This window comes from Procambarus clarkii, chromosome 1 (assembly GCF_040958095.1).
Source record: "Procambarus clarkii isolate CNS0578487 chromosome 1, FALCON_Pclarkii_2.0, whole genome shotgun sequence".
Classification (NCBI taxonomy): domain Eukaryota; kingdom Metazoa; phylum Arthropoda; class Malacostraca; order Decapoda; family Cambaridae; genus Procambarus; species Procambarus clarkii.
Genome location: NC_091150.1, coordinates 20,180,139 through 20,201,181, shown reverse-complemented (window position 1 = coordinate 20,201,181; position 21,043 = coordinate 20,180,139). Strand labels below are relative to the sequence as shown.

Below are 21,043 nucleotides of genomic sequence, written 5' to 3'. Positions count from 1 at the left end.
TGGACTGACAAACCTTAAACCTGATTCATAAATATTTCATCTGGAGCTGGAGACCAATCATCAAGGAGTAAATCCGAGCATAGTCAGCCATTATCTGACGTTTTACTGTACTCAGTATTTACCACTACAGGATAAATGAAGCTTCGTACTGTAAACTCTCTTTAATCACCCTCAATATAAATAATCCAAGAAAGACCCTTGCCCAAATACACAACTTCAATGTAAATTCTTAATTATATGCTGCAATATATATTTTTTAGTTTACATTACAATACGTTCTGTAAAATGTAGCTAAATCACAAAAACATTCAAATAATTCAGTTCTGCAAGTAATTACAGAAATGTAGTGATTTAAGGACTTTTTTCCCTTTTAATTTGTTACATCTTCAAACTGCTTCCTGTCATTTGAATCAATACACTTAAATACAACTGTTAAGTAACCAAGCTATTTATAAATACTTCAAATGTTCTTTCAAGATGATTTCCAGTCTTAGGACGAGCACCACTTACTGGTCCAGAGACAATGTTAATTGTTGTGTTGCCAGAAGTGGTTACATCACTATACTGAGGAAGGTGACCAACACACTGGTTCCTCCAACAGTATACTGAGGAAGGTGACCAACACACTGGCTCCTCCAACAGTATACTGAGGAAGGTGACCAACACACTGGCTCCTCCAACAGTATACTGAGGAAGGTGACCAACACACTGGCTCCTCCAACAGTATACTGAGGAAGGTGACCAACACACTGGCTCCTCCAACAATATACTGAGGAAGGTGACCAACACACTGGCTCCTCCAACAGTATACTGAGGAAGGTGACAACACACTGGCTCCAACAGTATACTGAGGAAGGTGACCAACACACTGGCTCCTCCAACAGTATACTGAGGAAGGTGACCAACACACTGGCTCCTCCAACAGTATACTGAGGAAGGTGACCAACACACTGGCTCCTCCAACAGTATACTGAGGAAGGTGACCAACACACTGGCTCCTCCAACAGTATACTGAGGAAGGTGACCAACACACTGGCTCCTCCAACAGTATACTGAGGAAGGTGACCAACACACTGGCTCCTCCAACAGTATACTGAGGAAGGTGACCAACACACTGGCTCCTCCAACAGTATACTGAGGAAGGTGACCAACACACTGGCTCCTCCAACAGTATACTGAGGAAGGTGACCAACACTTGTTCCTCCAACAGTATACTGAGGAAGGTGACCAACACACTGGTTCCTACAACAGTATACTGAGGAAGGTGACCACACTTGTTCCTCCAACAGTATACTGAGGAAGGTGACCAACACACTGGCTCCTCCAACAGTATACTGAGGAAGGTGACCAACACACTGGCTCCTCCAACAGTATACTGAGGAAGGTGACCAACACACTGGCTCCTCCAACAGTATACTGAGGAAGGTGACCAACACACTGGCTCCTCCAACAGTATACTGAGGAAGGTGACCAACACACTGGCTCCTCCAACAGTATACTGAGGAAGGTGACCAACACACTGGCTCCTCCAACAGTATACTGAGGAAGGTGACCAACACTTGTTCCTCCAACAGTATACTGAGGAAGGTGACCAACACACTGGTTCCTACAACAGTATACTGAGGAAGGTGACCAACACACTTGTTCCTCCAACAGTATACTGAGGAAGGTGACCAACACACTGGCTCCTCCAACAGTATACTGAGGAAGGTGACCAACACACTGGCTCCTCCAACAGTATACTGAGGAAGGTGACCAACACACTGGCTCCTCCAACAGTATACTGAGGAAGGTGACCAACACACTGGCTCCTCCAACAGTATACTGAGGAAGGTGACCAACACACTGGCTCCTCCAACAGTATACTGAGGAAGGTGACCAACACACTGGCTCCTCCAACAGTATACTGAGGAAGGTGACCAACACACTGGCTCCTCCAACAGTATACTGAGGAAGGTGACCAACACACTGGCTCCTCCAACAATATACTGAGGAAGGTGACCAACACACTGGCTCCTCCAACAGTATACTGAGGAAGGTGACAACACACTGGCTCCAACAGTATACTGAGGAAGGTGACCAACACACTGGCTCCTCCAACAGTATACTGAGGAAGGTGACCAACACACTGGCTCCTCCAACAGTATACTGAGGAAGGTGACCAACACACTGGCTCCTCCAACAGTATACTGAGGAAGGTGACCAACACACTGGTTCCTCCAACAGTATACTGAGGAAGGTGACCAACACAATGGCTCCTCCAACAGTATACTGAGGAAGGTGACCAACACACTGGCTCCTCCAACTGTATACTGAGTATTTATACAATGCAAAAGTTTGAATACAAAAAACCTGTCAGCTTAAGACAAAATTTGTCATTACATGATATACTGCTGAAGCCAAAGTACTGTTCCAAATTCACAATAGTGCAATAGAGCCTCCACTAATTCTGTACTCCTAATTAACTTGCTAGAGATCTAACAAATGACTAGGTTGTCAAAACTGTAATACTAACAATTGAAATATCAAGCTAATATAACCAATGTTGAATAACTTATTAATCAGTTCATTCAATTTGTTAATTTTTATTATCCAATTTTATACATCTAATACTGTAAGTACAGAACTATCACAATACAGTACAGTATAACAGATTGTGAACAGGGTTAAATTATAATTATAAATTCATAAAGTCAATATAATTAACCAACACTGTCATTGTGAAACTGTGTAAAAGAAACTTCATCATAAAATACATGTTTTCCAAGCCAATTATACAAGTTAAATATGATTCTTATACTAAGAACTACTAACTTTACAAAACTTTTACCTGAAACAAATATAATATATCTTATGCCGACTGACTCGATACAATAGAGAATGGTCTCGTATGCCATGCTTGCTATCCCTGGATTTATGAACAGATTCAAAACTTCAGAAAATACATATGTACTGATACAAGACACATCCTTACTCTGCCACAGTCAGTATGCATTACCCACATACCTACCTACCTACCTCTCACAATACTTGGCTTCCTCACACATCCTTGGTCCTACTCTACATCACTCTCGGCTAATTACAAAATACACAAACATTCACATTTGCACCACCACAATGGACAATTACTATTGTAATTGTTAATTACAATACTTGCATATTATTGCATGCCAAATAACATACACCAAAACAATGGGAACAGAAAATAAAATGATTAATTCTGGAAGTTCAGTATTTTTTTATTGCTTTCCTAATGAGAGCGAGTCGCTGCTTGTGGGCTTCTGTGGTGGGTGCTCTCTTGTATGGACGCAGCTCGTCTGTACCAAAGCCTGGTATCCACATGTGCCAATTTCGCTCTGTAAAGAAGAGGTAATATTTAAACTCTTGTCATCAGATAGGAGGACTATCAAGAAATCTGACTGCTGTCTAATTTCAAGAAGAATCCAATCTGCAGTTAAATGTCGGGAGTTACAGATGCTCAGATAAGGATCATTTTATGGCAATGACTATTTACAAACACTTTACATTAACAAGTTGCCAAACTTGTATTTCATGTTGTGATTATACTGCTCAGAAAACCTTAGCAAACTTCATAAACCCAGCAGCTCCAACCATTGCAATCTAAGAATTCAATCTATGGCACTTATAAGTGGAAAAATGTGGCATTATATCAGAGACTCATAAAGATTCAGTACCTTTCTCACTTGGGTAAAAGTGTCCATGTCTTTTTGGGAATAAATTATGCAATGTGTTATAATCTGGAAGAAAATGAGGTTGAAGCAGTTGAAAAGCCTGATTTCAGGAGAGGTCATTATGGGGACTCAGACATTTCTTTAAGGAATTTGACTGGAAAGACTTGCTGTTAGGACAAGAAGTAAATGAGACGTATGTCAAGTTTTGTGAAATATATGATAAAGGCACAAATAAAATTTATACCAAAGCAGAGATGCAGAACTAGGAAACAGGATTGGTTCAACAGAAATTGCAAGAGGGGCCAGAGACCAAAAGACACACAAATAGAATCAATATAGGAAGAGGCCAAACCCCTAAACATACCAGCGATACAAAGATGCAAGAAACAACTACACGGCAGTGAGGAAAGAGGCAGAAAGAAATTTTGAAAAAGTTATTGCGGACAAATATTAAACAGAACCAGGCCTATTCTATAAATTCAAAAACAACAAATTGCAAGTAAAGGAACGACAACGTTTCGGTTTAATTTTCTAGTGTGTGAATTGGACAACATACTTCAGCCACGTTATTGTGACTCATCACTTGCAGGTAAAGGATATTATTCAGAGGTTTAAAATGGGAAACAGATTCACGGAAAATCAAAAGGAAATGTGTGAAACATTAAACGAAAAGTTCCAGTGTGTTTGTACGAAATGAAATCTTCAGGGAACCAGACACAATAAAAATTCCAGAACAACATTGAGCACATAGAGGTGTCTAGAGACGAAGTGGAAAAAAACGCTCAAGGAGCCAAGTAAGAACAAAGCAGTTGGTCCAGATGGAGTTTCACCATGGGTTCTAAGAGAATGTGCACCTGAGCTTAGCATTCCACTTCAACTGATTTTTCAGGCATCTCTGTTTACAGGAGTTGTAGCTGATGTGTGGAAACAGGCTAACATAGTTCCAATCTACAAAAGTGACAGCAAGGAAGACCCCCTCAATTATAGACCTGTATCATTGACAAGTGTAATAGTCAAAATATTGGACAAAATAATTAAAACTAAATGGGTAGAACACCTGGAGAAAAAAATATAATATCAGACAGACAGTATGGTTTTTGATCTGGAAGAACCTGTGTAACAAATTTACTCAGTTTCTATGATCGAGCCAGAGATTTTACGGGAAAGAGATGGTTGGGTTGACTGCATCTATCTGGACCTAAAAAAGGCTTTTGACAGAGTTCCACATAAGAGGTTGTTCTGGAAACTGGAACATATTGGAGGGACGACAGGTAAGCTTTTAACATGGATAAAAAAAATCCTAACTGACAGAAAAATGAGGGCCGTAATCAGAGGCAATGTATCGGATTGGAAGGTTGCAAGTGGAGTACCACAGGGTTCAGTTCTTGCACCAGTAATGTTCACTGTATACATAAACAATCTACCAGATGGAATATAGAGTTATGTGAACATGTTTGCTGATGATGCTAAGATAATAGGAAGATAAACTTAGATGATTGTCATGCCCTTCAAGACGACCTTGACAAAATAAGTATATGAAGCACCACTTGGCAAATGAAATTTAATGTAAATAAATGCCATGTTATGGAATGTGGAATTGGAGAACATAGACCCCACACAACCTATATATTATGTGAGAAATCTTGAAAGAATTCTAAAAAAAAAAAAAAAAAAAAAAAAAAAAGAGATCTAAGGAGGGTTCTAGATAGAAAAATGTCACCTGAGAACCACATTAAGAACATTGTGCGAGGAGCCTATGCTACACTTTCTAACTTCAGAATTGCTTTTAAATACAGTGGAACCTCAAATAACGAATTTAATCTGTTCTGGTGCTGTGATCTTCATGTGAAACGGACGTCATACAAAACGAATGTCCCCATTGACAATAATGGAAATCAAATTAATCCATTCTACCACGGAAAAACATCAATATGATATTTTATGATTTAAATAATGGAGCAGCCAACCTTACATACACTGAACAAACCTTTATGACATTTTTCTTTCTTCAAATTTGTTAAAAAAAAATTTCATTTGTCTTATACCAAAAGGTTTGTTTGGTGTTCAGCAGGTAGGCTGCTCCATGTTTCTTAAATAAAAAAAAACGAAAAATAAAAAAAAAAGTTGAAACAATTTGAAAAATGAACAAATGCCATAATGGTTCATTCAGTGTTTGTCAGGTAGGCTGCTTCATTATGACAATCTTTCTTTGTTTTATGTGTATTCCATTGGTTTTATATTTTTCATTTATGTCTCAATAATGGAGCAGCCTACCCAACAAACACTGAACGAACCATTATGGCATTTGTCCATTTTTCAAATTGTTTCAACTTATTTTATTTTTCGTTTTTTTTTTATTTAAGAAACATGGAGCAGCCTACCTGCCGAACACCGAACAAACCTTTTTGACATTTGTTCTGCTTTTCAAACTTTTTTATTTTTTTTTTATTTAAGAAACATGGAGCAGCCTACCTACTTGAGGTTCTACTGTACATGGATGAAGAAATACTAAAAAAAAAAAAAATTCACGACTTTTGTTAGACCAAAGCTGGAATATGCAGCGGTTGTGTGGTGCCCATATCTTAAGCTCATCAACAAACCTGGAAAAAGTACAAAGACATGCCACTAAGTGGCCTCCAGAACTGAAGGGCAAGAGCTACGAGGAGAGGTTAGAGGCATTAAATATGCAAAAACTAGAAAATAGAAAAGAAACAATAAGATCACTACGTACAAAATAGTAACAGGAATTGATAAAATTGATAGGGAAGAATTCCTGAGACCTGGAACTTCAAGAACAAGAGCTCATAGATTTAAACTAATGAAACAAAGCTGCCAGAGAAATATAAGAAAATTCACTTTTGTAAACAGAGTGGTAGACGGTTGGAACAAGTTAGGTGAGAAGGTGATGGAGGCCAAAACCCGTCAGTAATTTCAAAGCTATATGACAAAGAGTGCTGGGAAGATGGGACACTATGAGCATAGCTCTCATCCTGTAGTTACAGTTAGGTAATTACACACACACACACACACACACACATCTGCCCATACACAGTCTCCCACCATACACCACACCCACAGTTTCTCACCATACATTACACCCACACACCACACCCACAGTTTCTCACCATACATTACACCCACACACCACACCCACAGTTTCTCACCATACATTACACCCACACATCACAAACCATGTTTTTGACTAGGTCTTCCTTTTCTCCACTCACGTAAAGTGATATTAGTTCAATGCCTGTAAAAGCCATATGAATAACACAAACACCACTCCAACTTCAGTCTTAAATAAATTTGCTACTTACCTAAATACATTTGGACATCCTTGACATCAAGAGCACGAGCTCCCCTGTGCTTTGCCAGACGACACGCTGCGTTAACAGTCGACTCAATAAAATCATCAGCAATAGACAAAAGCATTTCTTCCACTTCTTCTTCTAGTTGCTCATTTGGATCAACTTCCCTGACAAGCTCAGTGATTCTCTGTTTGTTAAGAACCTGATGAAGACCAACAAGAATTAGATAACAGCCACAAAGTTCCAGTGGAATGGCACAGTTACAGATACAGAAAACAGTATTCAAATTCAGGATTAAGTCTCTAGTGTTCTTTTTTTTAAGTGAAATGTAATCATGTTGTGGTGTAGTATTACTTACCATCCTTATCAGGTGGTGATAAATGACAACACCACCTAGATGAAGAATTAAACACAATGTTGTCTTCAGCTGTTGAGATAATTCAATGCTTTTTGATGAGTTGATGGAAAGTGTAATCATACCAAGACAAAATAGTGTTAACTGTGAATGTCATACAAAAGTAGACCAAGGTTAGTGAATCAAAACTGCTGAGGCAGCTTTAAAGCAGTTACCTGTACAATGACTTACAAATTACAAATAAATAACAATGAAAATGTAAATTCCAAATAACATTGCCAAAGTCATCAGAGAATAGTTGGCAGAACAAAGATTGCTACTTACCGGTGCCGTGGTATCAGCCGTGGCATTGGTGGATGCAGACGGGACCGGCACTGCCTGGTTAGGACCCACAGGCTTCACCTGTGTGGCTGTGGCGGCAGCCACCATGTTTGGCTGAGTCACTTGATTATTTATGGCTTGTATCTGCTGGCTTTGCACCACTTGTTGCACACCTGTCACTGTCTGTGCATTCATAACCTGACAACATAGAAGCGTGTATTGCAGTATTCAACATAGAAGTATGTATTGTAGTAGTCAACATAGAAGCACGTATTACAGTATTCAACATAGAAGTATGTATTGTAGTAGTCAACATAGAAGCACGTATTACAGTATTCAACATAGAAGTATGTATTGTAGTAGTCAACATAGAAGCACGTATTACAGTATTCAACATAGAAGCACATATTGCTGTAGCACTGCACCAGTTTGCAACTACAGTACACATCTTACATACAATATACGTAAGGGTGGTTAAGAATGCTATATTTTATACAATACAGCCAAATTTTAGACTTCCAGTGTTTTTTTTGTACACACACTCTTTCCTAAGTTCATTCTAACAATCCACAACTTTATTGGTGAAAAAGTAATTAGTGATATCTTTTCTACATACAGTATTCCCTTATGAATAACTGCCTACAGGCATAACTGGCCGACTCCTCACAGTGTTCAAGAGAGAACTGGATAAGCACCTCCAAAGGATACCTGATCAACCAGGCTGTGACTCATACGTCAGGCTGCGAGCAGCCGCGTCCAACAGCCTGGTTGATCAGTCCAGCAACCAGGAGGCCTGGTCGACGACCGGGCCGCGGGGACGCTAAGCCCCGGAAGCACCTCAAGGTAACCTCAAGGTAAAGGTATGAAATGACATATTTTATATGTATTAATTTTATTTTACAGACTTTTTCATTTTATTAAATGGCTTTGAGTCTGTAAAAGTGAGTACAGTAATCCTCGTTTGAGTGTTACACGTATTGGAGGCAAATGTATGTGTGCTGCATGCTTTTGTTTACATGAGAAAGTAGCTGGTGTATACCCATGTTTCAAGGGCAGTGTCCCTCGTTTTCCACCCTCCACACTCAGAAGGAGACTAGCTTCCCTCGAGCGTGGACGTCTCCGCTATATGGAGCTAAGAGACCGGCCGTGTGTACTCTCTCTGTGGTAGAGAAGAGCCACAAGTATTATCTGTGGTGTCATAACTCATAAATGATAACCAGTTCCTTGTTCGGCTGTGATTTACAGTACAGTACTTCTCATATTTGTTACACAACAAATGTATTCCTTGCCTAAGACTGTATTTTAAGTTATACCATTAAATAACAAATAATACTTTCATTGTGTGTTGAGTGGTTTAATGATCTAACTGATTCTTTATTCCAATTTATATTGGTATACTTTATTTCTGGGGTAAGTCCCGTCGGCTCCCTGAAACTAGCTTAATGATTACGTGCCATACTACTTGAGTGTCCGAACTACTACTACTGTGAGAGTGTCTGAACTACTACTACTGTGAGAGTGTCCGCACTACTACTACTACTGTGAGAGTGTCCGAACTACTACTACTGTGAGTGTCCGAATTACTACTACTGTGAGAGTGTCCGAACTACTACTACTCTGCCCGAAACGCTTTGCGTAATAGTGGCTTTAGGCATTGTCTGTACTAGCTCTATCTATAAATTCATCAATACCTGTATCACCCCTCGTATGTATGTACTTTACCTAAATAAACATTTGAATTGAATTTTGAATTTGAGTGTCATCAGTCGCGGAGTTCTTGTTTGCCTACTGGGGACCACGAGCCAGAACCTGGCCTTCCCTCAGAGAGGCAACGGGAACAATGAACCACAAACACTTTACATTTAAAGATTTATCATGTTGCCATCAAATCTCCCTGCCAAGGGAGGCAGAACTCTCAACTCTCAAGGAAACAAGCAAACAAGCAAATGTCACACCACCACTGCTGCGCCGCTTGTCCACACAGCTTGTCCGCGCAACCCTTTTCTTCCCGGAAGGGAGAGGGGGGAGGGGGGAGCCTCAGTTCGACCTATAAAATCCCCGTGCCCGAATGTCAGCCCAGGACATGTTGCTGAAGATGGCAGCCAAATCAGCAAACTTACAAACGTCATGGGCACGAGGATAGACCACAGGCTGGCTAGAGTTAATAACCCTGCAGATGGATGACCTGGGAGACCTAAGTCCTGGACCAGGGAAAGAGGGAAACCGGATCAACCCAAAGCGCATCCCCGGCCCCTGAGGCCGAGGCGCACAGATAACGGCGAAGAGCTGCAACAGGCTACAGCACATGATGCACCCCCGGCCTAACCAACCAAGCATCAATGACCCTAGGGCCCCTTCAGACAGCCGCCATCTCGTTCTTCCCAAGAAAAGGAGACGGCTGCAACCGAGCAAACCAACCACCAGGATCGAAAGAGGAGAAACCCCTGCACTGTAGGAGAGCATGAAGCTCGCCAACCTGACCCCCAGAGGCCAATGCCAACAGAAACAGAACCTTGGAAAATCAATCTTGAACCGAATGGGCCACCACAAGCAGAGGATAAGAGAGAAAAGAGAGCACCCGGTCCAAGGGCCAGAACAGCTCAGGTGGTGCATGAGCAGGCAGGAGGTAAAACAAAGCGCGAGAAAGCTTACGGAACAGTGCTGAAGTGACATCCATCCCGAACACAAGCTAGAGCGGCTCCACCAGCACCGCACAATATGAGGCAACAGTATTCCACATCAAATGACGGTCCTGAAGAAGCCAAGAGAGAAAGGACAAGACAACCCGATCAGTAATAGAAGACAACCTACAAAGAGATTGGAAATGGTGAAAAGAACGCCAGGACGCCAGGAAACTTCATACTGTTGTTGAGTCAAAGCTCACAGGTGGGACACCATCAACGAAGCCACCTGATCACCATACAAATGGTGATAAACCCGCATCAAAAAGACGAGACGCGAAGAGCGGAGGAGTAGAAAAAAAACAGCCGTGTACAGGACCGGTCTAATCTGCTCAAAGGGGCAGAGCCACTGAAAATGCCCCAGGTATGAACACCGAGCAAGCAGCACCTGAAACTAAGGCTGGGCCGGCCACCAAGGGGCCAATAGGACAATTCTCCTGTGATAGGAGTCCAACTGAACTAGAACCCGAAGCAACAGCTGGACTGGGGAAAAGAGGTACAGGTAACCCCACCTCGACCAGTCCTGCTGAAAGGCATCCACCACGAAGGCTCCGTAGTCGGGGAAGGGCCCCACATATATCAAGAGATGCCACGACCATACCGACGCGAAGAGGTCCACATCCAGGAGCCTGTATGGCCAGCAGAGCCAACTGAAGGAGTCAGCGTCAACTGTCCATTCCGTGGACAGGGGAATGAACCGGGATAGGCCATCTGCCAGTACGTTGGACACTTTTCAGATATGAACTACACGGAGAGCTAAGGACAGAAGAGAACCCCTGCAGTTCAGGCAATGAAGGACAAGGGGCCTGACAGTTGAATGGGTCAGTGCTTTGGATTCGTAGTCCTGAGGTACCGGGCTCAATTCCTGGAAGAGGTGGAAACAAATGGGCGTTTCTTTCACCTTGATTCCCCTGTTACCTAGCAGTAAATAGGTACCTGGGAGTTAGACAGCTGCTACGGGCTGCTTCCTAGGGTTGTGTAACAAAAAAAGGAGGCCTGGTCGAGGACCGGGCCGCGGGGATGTTAAGCCCCAAAATCATTTCAAGATAACCACCGGAGAGCAGTCCAAATGGAGCCCTGAGCAACCCGAACTCTCCGAAGCGACAGCCAAACTGCCGCGAACTCCTGCACGGTGCTGCGAGCCCGACGAGAGGATGGACCCCACCGCCCATGGCCAGCATGGTGAGTACTGGTCACAAAGCTGTAGCTGAGAGACGAGGCATCCGTGAACACATCGAGCAAGGGTTCGGGTAGGCGCCAAAGCACCGAACTCCGAAAAACCCGAAGAGGAAGCTGGCAAAGAACCGTGTAGAAAGGACCACACCCCTGGCGAGCAGACAAGCAGACTGGTTGGGAGCCAACACCAACCAGTCGTCAATGTAGGCTAGAACCCAAACCCCCTAGCAGACGCAGATGGGTCACCACGGCCCGGGTAAGACACGTGAATACGCGAGGTGCCAGATTCAAACCAAAAGGAAGGCAACGAAAGTGGTAAGCCTGCCACCCCACAACGAAACCTAACCAGTCCCTGAACCCCGGATGAATGCGAACATGCCAATACATGTCCCGGGGGTCCAGAGACACCATCCAAGCACCCAGCTCCAACAGAACCCGGACCTGAGACTGAGTGGTCATCCAAAAGGAGGGGCAAGGAATCCAAGGGTTCAGACGAGACAAGTTCAGAATGAACTGCATATCTGCAGTCCTGTTTCGGCACTGGAAACGGGCAGGAACCCACCTGTGGGACGGGGTCATTTCAACCATACCCGAGTGCACCCACTCCAAGATGACCCAACGGAGTGCAGGGGCAGAAGCCTGCTCCGTCAGCCCAGAACCCCCCCAAAGGAGGAAGAGCCGCCCAATGCCACCACAGGCCGGAGAAGACGACTCGCAATGCAAAATGACCTGGGACCAAACGTGAGCAAACAGCGCGAGCCTCCCCCACCTCCGGTCTGTCAACAGGGCGACCTCATGAAAGGACCAATGTCCCTAACGAGAAGCTGGCTGATGAGCAGAGTGATCATTGCGCCGACCAGACGACGCTGGCTTCGAAGGAAGCGCCAGCTCAGAAGCTGGCACCAATGGCCAGGAGGAACCCCGAGCCCTGGCACGATCCTTCCAAGAAAGCCAAAAACGACCACTCCAGAGAAGCAACAAGTCTGATATTGAGACGACAACTAGACGAAGCCGCCTGCAGAAACTGCGTGACAGCAGTCTCCGCAAACAGTAATGGACAAAAGGGCGACAAAAACCCAAGAGCCAGGGCCCAAGCGGATTCCAAAGTGAGAGCGAGCACATCTTGCCGGCACGCGAGGCAAGAAGCAAAGAACAGAGAAACCGCTTCCCTGAGAATTGGTGCAAACAGCTGAACAACGCGGCCGACGCCCGAGCCGCCGAGGCCAGCGCCTCCACATCCTCCCCAAACCAGTCCAAGGACAGCTTGAGAAGGGAAAGAAGTGCAAGACCAAAGTCAAATGCCCACAGGCATGCACATCCCCAGCTACCAAAGATGCCGATGCCGAAAGGGAGGGAACCTGCAAGTACAGCTGCAAAAGGCCAACATCCCGAAGAAGCACAGGGGCAAACAAGCAGGCGTTAAGGTGCTCAAACTTGCCTCTTCCCCCCCAGGTAAACCTGCAGTGCTTGTAGCAGCCTAACTGCCATTCGAGCATGTGGGTCCGACAAAACCCATGAAACCTACCGGGTTCAGCCTACCGGGTACCATGGTCCACCAAGGCTAAACGCCATTGACTAATGTCCTAGACTAATATATATCGCTTATCAGTCCGATAGCTCCAGGGAGCCAAAGGGACTCTTCACAGAAAAACTTCCCCAACAAGAAAACAAACAACCAAAACTGTCAAACCTGTCCCCCTCTAGCTAGCATCACCTTTCCCCTCATTAGGGGATGTGGGGAGTCGGCACAGGTCAGCTGGGCTGACACCGGTCAGTTCTTGACTGATGTAGTGTGCAGAGTGTCGGTGTTGCTCTGACTCCGAATTCCTGTTTTCTTTAGTGTTTTTGCCTTTGTCGTGGTGTTCCTACACGGTGTGAGTGGGCCAGGAGTTTCATGTACTACTGAGCTGCATGTGCTCTGGTTTCTCTTCCATGTGTGCTCTGTAGGTACTACCCTTCACGATTAGGGTTTCCTTCACTGGGGTGTTCGGGTCAACACTCCCATCAGGAAAGCTTCCTTGCTGGTGGCAGTCCTCGCTCTTATGGTAAGCCAGGGGTTGTGGGCTTTCCATCTTGCCCTGGGTTTGGGAGTATTTTTGGCTGGTGGGGGTGCAACACTGTGGTTAGCGCTGACTGCTCTTCAGCTAGCAATTAGGTGTGCCAATGTTTCTCCCAGGGTGATTGTTTGACATTGTTGAGTCTAGGGGGTTTTGCTTCACTTCTTGTTCCACTAGCATTATATTCACTTGCTTCTTTGCTTCTTTGTTTGGTGTTCTGCCTTTTGCCTTATTAGGCGTACCTAGGGTGTGTGCGGTGGAACCCCCCTACAACCGCCCTGGGGTTTTCTTTCGGCTTCTTGTGATCTGGTTGCCTGCATTAACAGGGCTTACCAGCGTAGCTGGCCCCAGTGCCTGGGATTCCTATAAAACTCATTCACCCTGCAGGCTTTGGAAAACCCTGCTAGCCATGAAGACTCAGGACTCTGGAGTCCCTTATGAGAGCTCTGAGCATGTGCAACTCCAAGCACCCTACAAGCCAGGTTAACACAACACTAACTGGACATAAAACATGCAGGTGAAGCTAACTAAAATATGGAATAACACAAAACAAATGGCCCCTGAATGTCAAAGTCCAAAGATGGTCGGCACTTAGCTTAGAAACAGTGGAACCTGCATGGCTGATTGATAACCTGAGAAGCCAGCTAGCATAGAGTGGACATTCGATGATGTCCACATCAGCGACGAAACTGGCTTGAAGGGCTATCTTCTTGAGGTTATCTTGAGATGATTTTGGGGCTTAGCGTCCCCGCGGCCCGGTCCTCGACCAGGCCTCCTTTTTGTTACACACACCCCAGGAAGCAGCCGGTAGCAGCTGTCTAACTCCCAGGTACCTGTTCACTGCTAGGTAACATGGACATCAGGGTGAAAGAAACATTTTGCCCATTTGTGCTCAGCTTCAATTGGGGATTGAATCCGGAACCTCAGGACTACGAATCTGAAGCGCTGTCCACTCGGCTAGGGAAAACGTGGACTTCCACCACCTACCTATTGGTCAGTGCTAGTTTCCAAAGATTCGATCATTTGTTTATATTGTTTGGGGGAGTTCATTTGGAAGTTTCGAGACTGCAGTCTCTTTGCCCAGCACTGGTCTCTTTTGATTTGCTGACTTTCTGGATGTTTATCTCAGTGGGATGGCAAAGTGTTACCTGGTCTGGTCTGTGTGAAGGGGCCTGGCTCTGGTCCCCAGAAGGTCAAACAGTCCTCCTCAGCTGATGCAACTTAGTAGTTGGGAGCCATCTCAGCAAGATAGCTTCAGAGAGCCACAAGTTCAGAGAAGTACTTGCCACACAAGTAGTGAGTGCGCACAGGCAATACAGGGGGCTGCAGTGGGGGTCACCACACAAGTAGTGAGCACACAGAGGAACTACAGGGGGCTGCAGTGGGGGTCAGCCACACAAGTAGTGAGCACACAGAGGAACTACAGGGGGCTGTAGTGGGGGTCACCACACAAGACAAAACACAAGCACAAAAGGAGGACACTATCAGTAGTATCCCACATACAGTACTGCTAATAGCTAAAAGGCAGGACCTAAGAACTGGAGATAATTCCCAAGAAATACAAGTATGTTCTGTACAAGGTAAAACACTCAAAATCTTCTTTTTCAAGAAATGTGTTTCAGTTTTAGACATAAAATCTATACTGTACTTTAATCCTGACTGGTCCCGTCATTTGCCATCAAGACTTGCATTAGCATCAAGCATCTCATAGGCAAAAACAATCTAATTTAACTTTTTGTTTACAACAGGCCAATATTATATAGATTCACATCATTCAATATAGGCTCTAGATTCTTCTTCAGTGGATGCCAATTACTTTATAGTGACTTTCAAACTTGTATAGGATTATTCTCTTAACCAGACAAACGTATCACTAAAGCACCTTCCTGACGTACAGGATTATTCTCTTAACCAGACAAACGTATCACTAAAGCACCTTCCTGATGTATAGGATTATTCTCTTAACCAGATAAACGTATCTCTAAAGCACCTTCCGGACAGAACCAAATATAAGACACTTTTATCTTGAGATTATCTTGAGATGATTTCGGGACTTAGCGTCCCCGCGGCCCGGTCCTCAACCAGGCTTCCTTTCTGTTACACATCCCCAGGAAGCAGCACGTAGTAGCTGTCTAACTCCCAGGTACCTATTTACTGCTAGGTGAACAGGGATATCAGGGTGAAAGAAACTGCCCATTTTTGTTTCTGCCTCCATCAGGGATCGAACCCGAAACCTCAGGACTACGAATCTGAAGCACTGTCCACTCAGCTGTCAGGTGCCCATCAAACTTAACAAAAATGTTACCAATGACTTAACAAAAATGTAAAATCAGCATTAAACAGGGTCAAACAGAGAAATTTCATACTTACATTCCTTGTGAACAGTCTGGAAGAGGCATAGGTCTGAAATTGAAAAATAAAAATACACAATTTTATGTAGAAGGCTACATATAAGGCCCCCCTACAATAAAAAAAAAACAGCGTTGAATGTAATGAAATGCCATCATCTAGGTGAGAGCCGGAGGTTCCCCGGAGCTATACCGAGCTGATGTGTATATATTAGACTGTGACAACAGTCAGTCGATGGAGTTCTAGGCCTACCAGGGACCAGAGACAGAACCTGGGCCCCTCAGATGAGGCACGAGGAGCAATGGCCTATAGACACCCCCCTGTAATTGGAAGCAGCCTATGTCTGCCATCTACCAGGTCAGGCACCCAGAAAGGTAGGAATTCCAAAACAAACTACAGCTGGTTAAAAATTGCAAACAGAAAGCCGAACTAGCAAACAGAACTCCCCCAATCAACAAGTATGACATCACCACAGCCACTGTGCCCCTATCTGCGCAACTTCCCCCTCCCCGGAAGGGAAAGGGGACGGGGGGTCCCCAGACCTTCTGCACCGGCTACTCAACCCCCAGTTCAGAGAACCCCAAGAGAACCAACAAGTCCAACATAGACCAACAACAAGGCAAAGCCACCTGCAGAAAATGCACCACTGCAGACTTTTCAAACAGCAACGGACAAAAAGGGGATGAAAATCTAAGAGCCAGGGCCCAAGCGGATTCCAAAAAGTGGACGGGCACTGCCTGCTACCTTGCGAGGCGGGAAGCAAAGAACAGAGACACCGCTTCCTTCAGAATCGGTGCAAACAACCTCTACAATGCAGCCGACGTCCTAGCCGCCGAGACAAGCATACCAGACACAGACCTCGCTCCTCCACATCCTCCTCAAGCCAGTCCGAAGACAACTCCAGAAGGAAAAAGAAGCGCAAGACCGAAGTCAAATGGCCACGAGTGCACAAATCCTCGGCTACCAGAGATGCCAAAAGAGAGGGAACCTGCATGTGAAGCTGCACCTGGCCGACATCATGAGGAAGCACGGGGGCGAACAAGCATGCAATGAGGTCCTCAAACTCGTCCCACTCCCTCCAGGTAAACCTGAACGACTGTGATCAACTGACATAGATATAGTCTATGTCGGGTCTGACATAGAGATGCCATGCCCACAATGAAAAGAAAGGGCAGTCTGCTAGCCAGTAAGACTCCGGCACCTCATAACATAGTCAGTAAGGAAAAGAGGAGCCAAACTCAAAAGAAGAAGGATCCACCATCGAGGCGTAATCCGGGTCTCGCAGGAGGTAAGCCGCAAGGGCCTCCCACACCTCCCTCGGCGGGATGTGGGAGGCCAAAAACCTTCAGAAGGATGGAACCGAGGAATCCAAGGGAACCCAGGAAGGAGTCGAACTCATATCACACTCACACAGGGAGGGAAGAAGAGGAAAACCCCTTCCCTTGTAACAAGCCCTATGCCGAGGGTATCAACACCCGAGTGGGGTCAAACGGGGCCCAAGCCCCCAAAGTCAACTCCTCCCCAGCCCTGGGATCCTCCCCATCAGGACCCAGGACCGAGCCATCTTCCAAAGCCTCTGGAGAAATGGCAAAGTCCACCAGAAAAGCATGGATGAAGAAGACCCACTGGTGTGACCCAAAAGCCCCGGCAGGAGGAACAAGGTCGAATGCCTCCGCCACCGAACCAGAAGGGGCAGTCCCCGAAACTGCCCGAGTCTCCCACCAAGAAAACCCTGCCCTGACTCCGAAACCCTCAGACACTTTGGGGCCAGGAGCAGGATGAACCATAGCAGGGGAAGGACAAGGAAGGGGGAACAGACGAAACCAAAGTAGAGGCGACTAACACCCCCAAGCCCGGGTCTCAATAACCAAAGTGGGGCAGCTGCGAGGCATCCGGAAAGGCAACCAACCGAGCTCGTTGCAGCAACTTAAACCATGTATGCAACGCAGAAGCTGCCTACACCCGAATATCAACATCAGGGTGGGTGATTGGAGTACAAGCAAGGAGTACCACTCGCAGGACTCCGAGTCAAAGGTGTCATTGACCCCACAGGCAGCATGGCGGAGGCAAAGACGAAGAGTGTCAGCCTGAGACAAGGGGACAGAGCAACCTTCAAACTTGCAAGAAATGAGGTGGGATTCAGAAGTCTACTCCATGGGACCAATGAGCCCCAATGGGGGTTCCCAGGGCCCTTAGGCTGACTGCTAAGGGAAGCCCAGGCGAGGTACTGCTAATTAGTTATCCCAGAGCTACCAAGCAAACAAACTGAAAGCTGAAACCCTGTGATGTATGCAAGCATGGGGACCTAGCAAAGGGCCACTAAAATCATACAAGTGGTCCTACAGCCAAACCAGGCAGACCCTCACCAAGCAAAACAAAACAAAACAAAACAAAAAACAAAAAAGAAAGATCCCTGCAAAAGCACAACGTCTCCAGGGGAACAGAATTGGTCGCTATGCGTATATCAGACAGCTGCACAGTACCTTGTGCCCCAGCCAGCGACGATACTACCTCCTACACAAGGCAAAACAGGATTAAAAACCACCCCAGCTGAACCCCAAGGGCGAGCAATCACCGAGCAGTCACAGAACCACGCAGAAGTAGCTTCTCCCGAACAACTCATGGAAGTTAACCCTAAGCCACACGGGCAGTACTTACAGGGCTCCTAGGGAAGGTGGCTTCCCCTAGGTGAATGCAGCCCCAGTACTCTTGTGTTATTCCTGATTTGCACACTACCAACACAGAACACCACCGCCATTTTGCAGCACTGCTCAAAGGATGGATCCAGAGTCGATCGACTGTCTCCAACACAACAGCTTCATGAACTGAGGTTGAGTAGCTGGTGCGGGAGGTCTGGGACCCCCCCCTCCCCCCCTCCCGGAGAGGATTGGAAGTTGCACAGATAGTGGCACGGTGGCTGTGGTGATGTCATGCTTGTTGATTGGGGGAGTTCTGTTTGCTAGTTTGGCTCTCTGTTTGTTAGTTCGGCTTTCTGTTTGCTAGTTCGGCTATCCGTTTGCAATTTTTAACCAGCTGTAGGTAGGAATTTTGGAATTCCTGCCTTTCTGGGTGCCTGACCTGGTAGATGGCAGACATAGACTGCTTCCAATTACAGGGGGATGTTTATAAGCCATTGCTCCTCGTGCCTCATCTGAGGGGCCCAGGTTCTGGCGCTGGTCCCTGGTAGGCCTAGAACTCCATCGATTGACTGTTGTCACAGTCTAATATATGCACATCAGCCCAGTACAGCTCCGGGGAGCCGAATGGGCTCTCCACAGAAAAAAGTGGCATTTATATTAATATTAGATATAATAATAGAGTAAACACCTCTTTAATCAATGTAACAAGTTTCTGGGTTCACCATAAATTACATTTGTCAAGAATTTATGCAGAAAACAGATCGAACCTTGAGATTTCCATCCCTCACTCGCAGTATTTTTTTTTAATTAAGAGCAGCCTGTGCTCACTCCAAATCTAGAAGGCACTATGTAGAAGCATACATTGCACCCTCAAGTCCAGAGGATCAGGCACTGTAATAGGACCTTACTGCACCACAGCCAGGTCCCCTCAACAGCTAAATCATTACAAGCACTAACTCATCATTAACATAATATACCAGGGCTGAATAACCCCACTACTTTGTGTCTGATGATCTGTCAGACAGTCACAGACGCAGCTCATAATCCTAAATATCAAATCTGAACATAATCCTGAGTTTTATTTTTTATCAATATAATGAACCTTTATCTTATTGTTTCATTTAGCCTTATGTCTTTCCTGTGCACCAATTTATCACAGAAGCATAACATAGCCTTCTTCTTCATAGAAGAAGCATAGTAGTCTCCGTGGTGTAGTGGTAAGACACTCGCCTGGTGTTCCGCGAGCGCTATGTCATGGGTTCGTATCCTGGCCGGGGAGGATTTACTGGGCGCAATTCCTTAACTGTAGCCTCTGTTTAACGCAACAGTAAAATGTGTACTTGGATGAAAAAACGATTCTTCGCGGCAGGGGATCGTATTCCAGGGACCATAGGATTAAGGACTTGCCCGAAACGCTACGCGTACTAGTGGCTGTACAAGAATGTAACAACTCTTGTATATATCTCGAAAAAAAAAAAAAAAAAAAAAAAAAAAAAAAAAAAACATATATCAGATAGCCACTTAATCCAGGAATCAAGCATCATTTCTTAATGATTACCTGTTAAGAAAAAGTTGTTATAGTACAAAAATACTTTGGGATATTAACAGCAAGGCCAGCCTGGGGCCAGGCTTGCCTTATGAGAGTTTGGTTCAACAGGCTGTTGCTTGGAGTGTCCCGCAGGCCCATATATCCACCATAGTCCATTTGGTGTGGCACTTCTTGAAGAAAAACTATCCAACTTCTTGATAGAAAACTATCTTCGAGTTTTCTCTTGAAGATGCCCATTTTTGTTCCGGAAATATTTCTTATAATCACTGGGAGGATGCTGAACAACCATGGACCTCTGATGTTCATGCAGTGTTCTATGAGTGTGCCTATGGTACCTCTGTTCTTCAAAGGCTCTATTCTGCATTTCTTTCCATATCGCTCACTCCAGTACGTTGTTATTTTACTGTGTAAATTTGGACCTGGTCCTCCAGTATTTCCCATATATATATTATTTGATACCTCTCTAATCTCCTTTCCAGAGAGTACATTTTGAAAGTTCTGAGACAGTGCCAATAGTTTAGGTGCTGCATTGTGTCTATGAATACCGTATATGATCTCGGTATTCTCTCTATTTCAACAATCTCTCCTGCTCTGAAGGGGAAAGTGAGTACTGAGCAGTACTCAAGACGGGACAACAGAAGTGATTTGAAGAGTACAACCATTGTGATGGGATCCCTGGATTTGAAGGTTCTTGTAATCCATCCGATCATTTTTCTGGCTGATGGTATATTTGCTTGGTTATGTTCCTTAAATGTTAGGTTGCCAGACATCATTATTCCCAAATCCTTTACATGCCATTATTCGTGGACATAATGAGTTTGTTCTGACCAGTACTGATTGTTGTAGGGCAGTTGTCTGTCGTAGTTGTAGTTCCCTTTTGGTGGGTAATTGTATCTGTAATTCTGAAATGCAAGTG

General features: G+C 45.0%; 1 protein-coding gene across 3 annotated transcripts in view; it reads right to left on the bottom strand.

Moving 5' to 3' along the window:
- Positions 1-149: 149 nt before the first annotated feature.
- Positions 150-21,043, bottom strand: part of Taf12 (TATA-box binding protein associated factor 12) — a 28,877-nt gene continuing 7,983 nt past the window's right edge. Inside the window, exons 4-7 of one of the 3 annotated variants that reach the window (XM_045736274.2) lie at positions 15,961-15,993; positions 7,680-7,874; positions 7,010-7,202; positions 150-3,356 (exon numbers count right to left, since the gene is read on the bottom strand). In XM_045736274.2, the coding sequence (XP_045592230.1) occupies positions 3,229-3,356; positions 7,010-7,202; positions 7,680-7,874; positions 15,961-15,993 (549 nt within the window). In that variant the 3' untranslated portion in view covers positions 150-3,228. The remainder of the gene's footprint in view (positions 3,357-7,009; positions 7,203-7,679; positions 7,875-15,960; positions 15,994-21,043) is intronic. The other 2 variants (XM_045736283.2, XM_045736293.2) reach the window with 2 other exon arrangements.